This window comes from Branchiostoma belcheri, unplaced genomic scaffold, assembly GCF_001625305.1.
Source record: "Branchiostoma belcheri isolate BF01 breed outbred unplaced genomic scaffold, Haploidv18h27 scaffold11, whole genome shotgun sequence".
NCBI lineage: Eukaryota > Metazoa > Chordata > Leptocardii > Amphioxiformes > Branchiostomatidae > Branchiostoma > Branchiostoma belcheri.
Genome location: NW_017802491.1, coordinates 2,079,950 through 2,092,820, shown reverse-complemented (window position 1 = coordinate 2,092,820; position 12,871 = coordinate 2,079,950). Strand labels below are relative to the sequence as shown.

The following is a 12,871-nucleotide window of genomic DNA, read 5'->3' as shown; positions in this document are numbered from 1 at the left end:
TGACAGAAGGGTTAGCTCACGTTTTCGCCCTAACGCCTTTATTTCATGTCCCCAGAAAATTACACTTCAGTTACGTAAACATTTAAACAGTGAAACCATTTTGACCTGCTTTTAAACTGGATACAGTGGTACTCTTTAATATATACACCATTTCTTAAGACGCTATGTAACATGTGGAACCAATTTCAAAGTCGGTGACATAATTTAGAAACTTAATAGCAGCCCATAATATATGTCCATAATATATATACTAGAATATTTCTTTTCTATACAAGCGGTCCAGATCTTGTATCAAACATAACACTGCAGTAAAATTCTTTGCATGACCAGAATCTGAACTTATGGAATGTGACTGGACTTAATGCAATACGGATTGCGTTGTACATACAATGTACAATATACAGTGTAACAAGGAAAGAATATCTGGTTTCCACATTATCAACATGACAAAACGCGAGCTTGACTGAAAATGAAAAGTGCATTTTCACTGGTCTTCTTACAAAATATTTCTGTCTCTTCTACAGGTTTTCAGTGACCTTCCTTTTTATGTGAGATATATTGACAATAAAAAGCTACCCTGTCCCCACATTATACACATACATTTATCAAATACAGTGAAAATATGTTTCCAGAAAAAAAATCCTCTAGTATTACTGCATTGCCTCTTGAATAAATATTCACTACACTGACATCTCAAAGTGACACACTCAAATAGTCATCCATTTAACTGTGAAATGTACACCTCAAAATACATTACCCTGACATAGAATCTCTTTCAAAATATAATTACAGCCAACCTTAAAAATATAATTATACTGTACACTATATAATTTCAAAGCACTTACTGTTCCTCCATGACATTTATCATTTTATCATGCCACATGCAGCTGCACATCTGCAAATCTGTATTCGTACAGTAATAATCCAGCACGATTAAAGCTAAACCTGAACATTTATATGTGCATGTGTATCACAGGCTATGATTATAACCTCTTAATCTCATCATAAAGTCTTCCAAGGTTCACTTCCAGGTCTCTGTTATTTGTCAAAATGGATGACTTAAATTGAGATCTAAATCTTAATATGGTTCAGTATATAAAATCATATCATCTTATGGAATCAGTCCATTGCATTTTGAAATTGGTTCGCACAATCGCTGGAAGTAGATACACACAGAACTTTAATGTTTGTCTAACTTACTGGAAGTCCTGATAGTCATTACTGGAAGGAAATGAATGGTGCCAGACTTTTACTGGCAAATTCACTGGTTAATGGAAGCATTCACATGAAAACTGCATCATCTATTGAAGTCAATATCTCATAACGTCAGAACGGAAGTTGCCCTTTGTAAAGTCGTAAAAACAGCTGTGGGTGGAAGTTTACGAGTTATAGTCTGAATTGATATAATCAAAGCTGCATTTCATACTGGAAAGATAAGAGCATGGTCCATATATTCACAAACCTAAACCTTTTCCCATCCTCGTATTATACTCAGTAGTAAAATTGCACCAATGCCATTCATAACACTAAATATATATTAGAATTAGTAGAATATTTCATATATTGTGGATAAAATAGAATTGCCTTCTGCTAGTACATACTTGCTAACATATTAAAGATCTCAGACCTCTGTGAAATATGATTTTTTATGAATTTCATGCTGATTTTGAAAATTTCTCTCTGGAAACATACAAGCATATAGCAGCAAATTGAAGACAGGAATGAGAGGGACCTATTCTGGGACCCTTGACCTAACTTCCTGTCAGTGTCTATGATGTGCTTAGGTTGTGGAAATATCTACAGAAACACAGGCAAACACACACATTCCCAAAACAACACCTCCAAAGATGGAGGTAAAATCCTTAGATTGCTGTCTCTTTGTTGACAATGCTGGCACCAGTACTGTGGTTTTCTTCTGTGTCACTGGACATGACGACATGGTCTGATGGCAGTTCTCTCATCAACATGGGCTGACTCACATCCCCGTCTACTGTTGACTCTGATGTGGAAAAGAAAAAGAAGTTATTAGGAATAGCATGGACTTTGTCGAATCTGCCATCAAATACTATTCTTTGAGCAACAGAAATGTCACAACATTTTTTGAATCCCTTAACCTCCAGGTCAAGTGACTATCCTCCTTAGCAGCTGAAGAAAGACGACTGATGTCATCTGAAAGCTTCAGTCTGTGCTTCATTCATTTGACCGTGTATCGGTTTCATTACTCATATCCTTAATCTGTCCCTCCTACACTAAACTGATAATTTATCATTGTTAGAGTTACTATCATAACAAACGTCACACAGGACTGACCCTGTATGGCATCCACAGCCTCCTGCACTGTAGGGAAGCACCGCAGGTTCTTGATGTGGGCTTGGTTAATCTTCTCCTCCAAATCTTCCTGTAGGAACAACAAATAGACGTTCATGATCATCATGACAACTGTAAAATGTAAGTCCTTGCCATGATTATTTCAACAGTAAGTACAAGATGTTATCAGCTTGGGCTAGACTTCAATGTTCATCAGAAGAAAGAATTCACCAATGCTAAATTGTATAACAAAACATCATAACAGTTACTTATTGCATGTACAATGTACATGTACTTTAAGACTTGATGCCAGAACTAAACTGTCATATATTGAAATGTGACCAAAAACTCTCAAAAACTCTCTTTATAAGTGCTGCAATAACGTGAATAAGCTCAAGACTGGGGAAACAGCACCAACAATGACTTACCCTGAGGCAAGCAAAATACAGGGTGGTATTGTTGAGATCGTATTCCTCCACAGATCGTCCCAGAGCCTGAAAATTCAATCAAATGTTTAATACAGATTACACAAAGTTTAATATCTGCTGGGATTAGGAAAATATATAGCTATTTCCTTTCTGGCTTATAGAATATTATTTTAGCTATTATTAGCCCTAGGCTTACTATCTGATATCAATAGATGCATACATGTACATGTACATGCATTTTATCTACTGGCATCAGATAGTACCAACAATACTAGTATGTCAAAGTAGTATTAAAACACGGAGTCCTGCTACAGATACAGAATCCTGATGATAGATTGTTTCATCTTTTGAACTTGTGGTTGAAGAATACCATGACCTACCCTGACAACACTGAAGTCCAGATGGGATAGATGAGTCAGGTCCATAATCACTGGCTTATATGGTTTCTCTGAAAACAAAAGATAAAACAATTATCCAAATGGTTGTAATCTTTATGACTCAATATTAAAAGAGACTATGTAATGTACATTGATTGTACATGAAACACCATGACCAACAACTCTGGTCATAAAGATATAATTGATGCACTTCAAACATGCACCAAAATGATTCAATTCCACCCCATGGCCACCTCCTTTACTCTGTAATTTCATAGTCAATGAATACATGGTATATCAGTTGTTTTGACACTTACCATTGAGCCCAGCATCATGAAGAGTTGCTTTGATTGAATCAGATGCAGGGAAGTACAGACCACTGTCCAGCCTCACAATACCAATCTCTGGGTATGATGTGGTGTATTCAACCTGATCAATGAAAGTAATACAAAGTTGAGCCTACCTTTTCAACAGAGACAGAAAAGACATGCACAGATACAGACACAGATGCAGACACACACACGCGCGCTCACACACACACGCTCATACACACACACACACACACACACACTAATTGGTTGACATTAACAAATATTTATGTATTCGATGGTCAATTACATATTTGAACAAAAAAGACATCATAATGAAAACAAAGAACTTGAAGGAAACATCCATACCCTGGTGGCAGGTTTTGCTGTGTTGTAAAGCAAAAGAGCCAGTGCCACCCCCACTCCAGCAAGGATGCCATACTGTAGGATCAAAACATTTAGTCATGAGAAGACTTATCAAAAGAAAAGTTCTTCTGGCAGAATTACCACATTTTCCAATGTCCAATGATCATGACATCATATGATGTGTTCTTTGGATCCACCTAAAGCTTAAGTTGACAGTTTTGCACACCCCTGATGAAAAGGCAAGAAAGAGCAGAAATGAAGGAGACTAGAAGAAGACATACCAGACGACACAAGATGTGGACATCTACAGGAAAAGACCTAGGCGGTGAAGACACGCGTATAGGAAAAAAGTGAGAAAAGAGAAGACTCCTGTATAATCCACACGATCTACTAGTCACAGGTGGCAGTAAGAAACTGAGTGTATGTTTCCTTGATGTTGGCAATCAGTCATTGCATTTGCAAAGGTTGGTTCTTATCGGCAATTACAAATGGAGGCATCAGTTATTTCTAAAAATGGTACACTGCACATAAAATGCAATTAAATACCGATACTAGTTGTCACACCTTGTTTGGTTTGTTGTTATTATGTAACCCCATTACTTTAATCACATTATGTCTTAATTCTATAGCCTTAATTACTTCCTTCTTGTAATTTATTGAACACTATCTTTTTCAGGCAAGGCTGATATTTTACAATTATCTAAATTTTGCCAGACATGGGATTTTGCAAGTTTTGATAACTAGTTTGTCAGAAGAAAAGTTAGAACATTGTTATTGAATTTATTTGAAATCCCTACTGAATACTCCCCATATTTCTCATTGCCTAGCCAACACCTTGAAATCAATAATATGTCAAGATTGTAGATCTATATGAAATCATATGCAGTCTCCAGTGATACTTAAAGGGAGGAGACCACAACAGATGTTTTACTGATAATCATAAAAACATCAGCCATGGAGTGATGAAACATATCTGCGAACACCAAGCTGTATTAACCTGCCACACTGATAAATGTTCAACCGTAAAGTACATCAATCTTCCTGTAATCATGGTGCGTAAGGTCTTAGGAGTTATCAAGACTCTTCTTTATCAGGGGCATAACATTCAGAGCAGGGTTAACCTTTGGGACAGATAGAGTTACGTATTAAATCTATAAGACATGAAAAAGTTAAAAAGAGCACAACTATTCTGCAACTTAAAGCTGATAAAAGCAGAAATAGAGGAGATTTAGGATAAGCATCTATTAGGCACATTTGATTCAAAGAGACATATTACCATCTGCAATCTCCACACTTCACTCTTTTACTGAAATAAAGCATTGGAACTTTCATCCTTTCAATTTTTGTGTTACTTGGTTCGACATGATGTATACATGTATATGTATGTATGAGGTGTATTTGGTACTCACATAAATTCAGAATTATAACAACTCACCTCAATGCCCAAGAATAAGACACAAAAGAAGGTAATAACCCAAACGAAAACATCTGGCTCTGCAACAAAAGAAAGGAACAAATTCAAAGAATATTTAGTTTTAAGAAAGCAATTATGATTACATGTATGTCAAATTATAACCGTAAAGTAAACAAAGGCCACACATTTACAATCTATAGCTTAATATTCAATAAAATGCAAAAGGGTGGAAATCAGTAAAGTCATATATTCAACTGATATGCACAAACAAATTGAAAGTACTATTGGCTATGCAGAGTCATCTGTTAATCTTTACAATGATTCTCCCTGTATTAATTGCCATCCAATCAGGGGTGTTGACCTGTGAAGTGTCATACTGAGCATTTTTGACTAATGAATTGATGACACATTTCCAATATGCATTATCCCTGACTGCTGTATGCCAAGTTCTGACTCAGATATGGCCTATTAGTCTGATCCTTGATGGGACGCCTGTGCTCTGATGGGCACATAATCCACATTCATATGGCATCAATGAGGACACATCCAAAGCTCAGGGCAAGGACGGGCAACTGATAGAGAGAACTGGGGCTCAAGTTTCAAAATTAAACCATACATATTTCATATTAAGGGAATGTAGTGGACTTGGGATCATGTGAAAATGGCAAAAGGTTGCAGAGCAAGGGGTAGATATGTACAAGAGGCATTTCCCTTCTCAGTGGCTTTAGGGGAAAAGCAAATATGCAAAGTTACTGACAAAAAGCCAACGTTACTGACTGTGAACCCTCCACTGTTCTGTGATGTGCTCAAACTCCACCATGTTGATGACAGAAGCGATGATGACAGCTCCCAGGGCAGCACTGGGGATGTACATGAAGTAAGGAGTCACGAACAGAGTGGCCAGGATCACTAGTGTCCCTGCAATGGAACAGGAAAAAAACATTAAGTTAACAGAAATGCTATTAAGATCAGGACTGTAAATACTTGGGCACCACACTAGATGAAATAGAGTTGGTACCTGAGGATCATACGTTGAAGTAGAATAACATGTCAATTTGTACTTAAGCTCCTACTAGTCCTAGATCAAGTGTCAGATATTTTCTGTAAAAGTCAGGGATCATCATCTCAGACCAGCCAAAAAAAACAACAACTTGTGGACAGACAACATACTTTACTACTGGAGTAATATACATTAAAGGTATACTGTACACAGTCCTGACATAGCACAAGGCAAAGTGTGAGAGACAACCTAAGTCTTTCTCAGACTGGGCACAATGCCAGACATGGAATAAGAGCTAGAGGCCTATGGCTGTATATCTAGAGAACTTAATCTTGCACTTTGGAAACTATTGCATACAGGTATTGAACATACCTATTACATTGGAAGATGAACTGCACTGTAAAAAATCCTTTACTGTTATTGACTTACTGACAATGAAAACTTTTTAGAGACTATATCAAACTTTTATTTTACCTAGGCAGGAGCAGTTAGCTGTTATCTCTGCCAGGCAGTGCTGCCATCTAGCAGCATAAAACAGAACAGCAGCCTGCACATACAGTACTTTTTGTGTCACTAAAAGACTTGTCCACACATCTCCTGAATGACAGACATCCTACACATGACTGGTGACAACATGAACTAACCTGTGAAGATTGTGCCCATTGGGGTCATGACTCCACTGGCGGAGTTGACTGCTGTTCTGGAAAAACTGCCAGTAACAGGATACGAGCCAAAGAAAGAGCTAACCGTGTTGGCAATGCCTGGAAAACAATTCAAAAGACCAAATAAAGGAAATGGCAGGCAAACATACTCTCTTTAAAATCACTGACATCTACAGAATTACAGAAAGAAAATGCATCTAAGGATATGAACAAAAGGCAAGGAAACTATATAATAGCATGAACGGAAAGGCGGAGGGTGTGCGGCCACAGGGCCATCCCTGACGACCATTGATCAGCAATGTTAAAGAGTGGTCAGAAGAGACAGCTGCCCAGCTGATCTACCAGAATGTGAGTACAGCTACATTAGTTAGTTAGTTAGTTAGTTGGTTAGTTAGTGAGTGAGTGAGTGAGTGAGTGAGTGAGTGAGTGAGTGAGTGAGTGAGTGAGTGAGTGAGTGAGTGAGTGAGTGAGTGAGAGTACAAACCCAATGCAAACAGCTCCTGTGTGGCATCAATGGTGTATCTATTCTTGCTGGCTGTATAAAAGAAGACGAGAGGTTGTATGTTAGTACGTATCTTTGATTATAGCAAAGTAGAAGAGCACTCCGGATGACTATAGAATGTTCTCATATTACAAATACCTACAACATGGTAAAATCTTTAAAAGCTCTGTAACTGAACAAGAAAGGTGTCATCCTCTGAACTTACCAAAAGCTTTGGCAATGGCAATATTTTCCAGCAAACCTATCATAGGTATAACTGCTACACCAGCTCCAAGATGCTGCAAGATAAAAAAAAACAACAACTGAAATCGAAGATCTGTAATGATGTAAACTGCTGAAAAGACATTTAGCTGACTATTAAAGTTGGGAATGTATCCCTATAATAGTGTTGGAAAATACCTAAGTAATATTATGTACAAAACCATGACACTACAATCTGTTCTTCTTATTAAGCATCAGATCAAAAGTCTTCTCACATGTCTGCAATATTACACATGCAGTTGAGGATCATACTGCCTAGTTAATGATGTTTTATATAGACCTGCCCCCAGGCTAATATACTGACCGTAAAAAACTCTTCCCCCTCCACAGTGTGGTTGCCATGCTGGTAGGAGAAGCTAGGGGGCCTCACTGGTGGGAACCCTGGTGGCACTTCTTTAGTCATTGTGAAGGGTTTGATGTTGTAGACATAGAGAACCCCAGCAATGATTGTCGTCACCAATACAATAATGGCATTTCTTGCTACAGTGAACAAAACAGAAGGACAAGACTTTGGTCTTAAGATTAATGCAATAGAACATGTAACTCTTTGTTTGTTTTCTTTTATATGAGCCATGGATGCTGAACAGTAACTTTTTTTTTTGTAACTAACAAAACTAACATTTGATGGCTGGTACTTTGTGTCCAATGATCAACATTACATTGGGCAAAAATGTACATAAGATTGCACAGACATGAGATGCAGACATTTTGAAAGGTAAAATGTGATGAGAAATTCTTACCTGTTCCAACCAGCCATATAGTCTTACGGCACACCCTCTGTACTCGAGTGAGAGGTATGCCTGAATCCCTGCCTTTGTCCCAATCTCTGTCTTTTATAAACTTCAGTACCAACAGTGTTATAAAAGAGATGAGTCCAAGTGTCAGGTCCCAGTAACTGTCAGACACAAACACAGAATATAAACACAACTACATTTTCAACATGGTGAGAAAAGGATAGGAGAGTGAGTTTCACAAAGCAGCAACAATCTATGCATATGCATCAGGTTGAATATTCACATTACAAAAATGTAACTGTTAACAGTACGCATAATTGTTAATTCTTCTTAGACTATGTTCTTTATTTTAATAACTTGTAAAATATCCTTACAGTTGCTCCAAGACAAATTTACATTCATTATGATAAAGTGGCATAATTGATATGTCTGACTTACTTTGTTTCTTCTATCTTCCTGAAAGTGTCATAAATGTTCCACATGAAGGGTTTCCTTACACCCTTTAATCCCAGGATAAGCTGGAAATACATGACATGTTGTACATCAATCATTTCAGCTCAGGCTATCAACATTTGCTACTTTGACTGCAAGAAGTTAAAGCCCATATTCCCTCAGAGAATAGAAACTTTTCTATGTCAACATACTACTAAGTTACATGCTGAATGTACACAAAACAATTCTCATTGTATCAATCAATCACTGTGACAAATCTTTCAGATCATCGACTTCAAAAATCTAATTCTGAAAAACATTTTCCATTTTTTCGTCATATGCAGAATATTGTCCAAATTTTAAGATTCCTGTTCCATTGTTTCAAAATTTCAAAGATGTCAAAACATTCAATTTTTTCATAAAAAAATACTTTAATCAATCATGGTCCTCACCTTCAACTGTCCAAATCCAATGATGATGGCAGCAGCAGTGACAAACCCTGAGTTGACTGGAACAGCCATGAAATTCAGCAGGAAACCTGTGGTTTGGGGAGACAACAAACCATCACAAGGATGAAAAATTGTACCACAGGCCATGCAACGTAAACATATCTGCTAAAATGTCTATTGAAGAAGAACGTCAGATTTGTTTAATTTGTCTCTTGGGCATAATTTTTTTTGCATAGAACAGGAAAAACCTGATGGTAGAAATGCTACGAAAGACCATAGGAACAAAACGTTAAACAGACGACGAGCTTAAACAGACGACGAGCTTAAACAGACGACGAGCTTAAACAGACGACGAGCTTGCTTAAACAGACAACGGGCTGGCTGAAACAGACGACGAGCTTGCTGAAACAGACGACGAGCTAATAAACAGACGACGAGCTTGCTGAAACAGACAACAAGCTGAAACAGACGACGAGCTAAAACAGACGACGAGCTAAAACAGACGACGAGCTTAAACAGACGACGCGCTTGCTGAAACAGACGACGAGCTGGCTGAAACAGACGACGCGCTTGCTGAAACAGACGACGAGCTGAAACAGACGACGAGCTGGCTGAAACAGACGACGAGCTAGCTGAAACAGACAACAAGCTGAAACAGACGACGAGCTAAACAGACGACGAGCTAAAACAGACGACGAGCTAAAACAGACGACGAGCTTGCTAAACAGACGACGAGCTTAAACAGACGACGAGCTTAAACAGACGACGAGCTTAAACAGACGACGAGCTTGCTTAAACAGACAACGGGCTGGCTGAAACAGACGACGCGCTTGCTGAAACAGACGACGAGCTGGCTGAAACAGACGACGAGCTGGCTGAAACAGACGACGAGCTGAAACAGACGACGAGCTGGCTGAAACAGCGAAGGAGCGACGCTCCCGCTCCAAGGCTGGAAACCCTGGCTCCTTGTATAGTGTACGGTCCCTTCTGAGTGACACCAGATGCTGTCTATGGCCCTGTTCAGACGGAATCAGTGAAAGCGCCTTACATGTGTTGATGATATGAATGGTATGAATGTTAGACATCCAGGTAAACAATACTCATAGGAAATTCAAACTCCTACTACTTGATAAGTTATGGAGATAATATCCGGACGTTTCAAGTGACATTCACCACTCTTCTTTAGCGTCACTAAAGAGCTCACGTTAACTTTGTTAATTGATTTGTTTATTGTAAATTCATGCCCGAGGGCTAATCGCATACATACATTGACAAGAAAAATGTGGTGATATAAGACTATTTGCTAACATGAACTTCTACGTGTACGACATACTTATCGAACCTACTATCTGTACTTAAATCTAATAACGTTGGTATACATACAGGTCCTCGTCAACCTGACGGACGAACGACACATACAGGATAAAAAAAAGTAAATACTAGTATGCAATATGAGAACAGGTAATAGGAACAAGGTAACTGCTATTCTAATTCGTTCTATTCTATTAAACTATTCTTGTCATGCTATTGGGGGGTTTGACTTAATCTCAGGAGGCAGTGGGAGATGAATTAACGGACTCTTTGAAAAATAAATGGGTTGGGAGTTAACAGAACACGATAAAGCACAATTGAGCTACTCTCCACTTCTAAACAGACTCTCCACTTCTAAACAGCCGTCACCATCTTCCTGCTATAAAACCCATCAGGGGTCGTTCGGTTTATAGCACCTTCGGGGTGCCCATCAAAGAATGACACTCTTTTGTCTGTCAGATTATAACACTTTTCACATCGAGTTGAAAAATGTGCTTGCCTGCCTGGCTGTCTGTTTACTGTACTGGTCGTAATGAACTGAACAATTTCGCCTTTCTGACTTTCCACCTCCATACTTTCTACAACTTTCCACCACACAATAAGTTAGTTGCTGACATTTTGCCATCCTTCCACCTTGTATTGATTAGTATGTGTAGGTTTGTTGTGTGTGTACGTGCGCTCGCGCCTTATTGGTCAAGTTCATAAGTATGATAAGTATGTCGTACACGTAGAAGTTCATGTTAGCAAATAGTTTTATATCACCACATTTTTCTTGTCAATGTATGTATGCGATTAGCCCTCGGGCATGAATTTGCAATAAACAAATCAATTAACAAAGTTAACGTTAGTTCTTTAGTGACGCTAAAGAAGAGTGGTGAATGTCACTTGAAACGTCCGGATATTATCTCCATAACTTATCCAGTAGTAGGAGTTTGAATTTCCTATGAGTATTGCTTACCTGGATGTCTAACATTCATATCATTCATATCATCAACACATGTAAGGCGCGTTCACTGATTCCGTCTGAACAGGGCCATAGACAGCATCTGGTGTCACTCAGAAGGGACCGTACACTATACAAGGAGCCAGGGTTTCCAGCCTTGGAGCGGGAGCGTCGCTCCTTCGCTGTTTCAGCCAGCTCGTCGTCTGTTTCAGCTCGTCGTCTGTTTCAGCCAGCTCGTCGTCTGTTTCAGCCAGCTCGTCGTCTGTTTCAGCAAGCGCGTTGTCTGTTTCAGCTCGTCGTCTGTTTCAGCAAGCTCGTCGTCTGTTTCAGCAAGCTCGTCGTCTGTTTCAGCTAGCTCGTCGTCTGTTTCAGCTCGTCGTCTGTTTCAGCAAGCTCGTCGTCTGTTTCAGCAAGCTCGTCGTCTGTTTCAGCCAGCCCGTTGTCTGTTTAAGCAAGCTCGTCGTCTGTTTAAGCTCGTCGTCTGTTTAAGCTCGTCGTCTGTTTAAGCTTGTCGTCTGTTTAACGTTTTGTTCCTATGGTCTTTCGTAAAATGCAGGATAGGAAGAGATGGAGAGCAGTGACTCGAGTGAGTGAGTGAGTGAGTGAGTGAGTGAGTGAGTGAGTGAGTGAGTGAGTGCCTACTTACCCAAAACATTCTGTCCTACATATATACACCTGTATATGATATGCAGAGTCTTTAATCAAAATTATCCCAAGTATGTTGCTAATATGTGACACTGTACTCACCAAGGCGCAAGATACCCATTACAAATTGAACAAGTCCAGTAAACAGGCACAGTGCGATGGCGATAGCTGGTTGTCCTTCTGCGTACTGAGCCATCATCAGTGACATCAGGGCTGTAGGACCGAGTGTGATGTCCTTGGACGTACCCAGGAAACAGTAGACAAAACAGCCCATAAAGGCTGAGTACAGGCCATGCTGAAGGAAGAAAAAATTCAGGTTGGTGGGTTCATAAATGGTTCACCTCGTCTTCTACAGGGAAAGTGTATGTAAGTATATGAATGGCGTTCAATGCTTCACAAACATTTTGACGCTATCTGAGTTTGAAACTCAGCAGCTGCCTGCTCGAGTTAATCTATAATTTATTGTTTTCTTTGAAATGGTTGATGACCATGTACGTCTAAGTTGTACAGTTAACACCAAAAATGCAGCTTACTCTTGATCCATAACCAGGTAAAACCACTCCATCATTTAGACTAATTATTAGTCTAAAACCACTCCATCATTTAGATTAATAATTAGTCTAAAACCACTCCATCATTTAGACTAATAATTAGTCTAAATGATGGAGTGGTTTTACCTGGTTATGGATCAAGAGTAAGCTGCCTTTTTGGTGTTAACTGTACAACTTAGAT

General features: G+C 38.9%; 1 protein-coding gene across 1 annotated transcript; it reads right to left on the bottom strand.

Moving 5' to 3' along the window:
- Nucleotides 1–12,434, bottom strand: LOC109484230 (sodium-independent sulfate anion transporter-like). Its single transcript, XM_019787496.1, has 15 exons — nt 12,242–12,434; nt 9,244–9,329; nt 8,798–8,877; nt 8,366–8,520; nt 7,930–8,105; nt 7,570–7,642; nt 7,347–7,397; nt 6,845–6,961; nt 5,978–6,118; nt 5,222–5,280; nt 3,790–3,861; nt 3,430–3,541; nt 3,116–3,183; nt 2,311–2,398; nt 1–1,999 (listed from the first exon to the last, which is right to left on the bottom strand). The coding sequence occupies exons 1-15, from the start codon at nt 12,411–12,413 to the stop codon at nt 1,863–1,865; spliced, it is 1,587 nt and encodes a 528-aa protein (XP_019643055.1). The 5' UTR covers nt 12,414–12,434; the 3' UTR covers nt 1–1,862.
- Between the last annotated feature and the right edge of the window lie 437 nt (nt 12,435–12,871).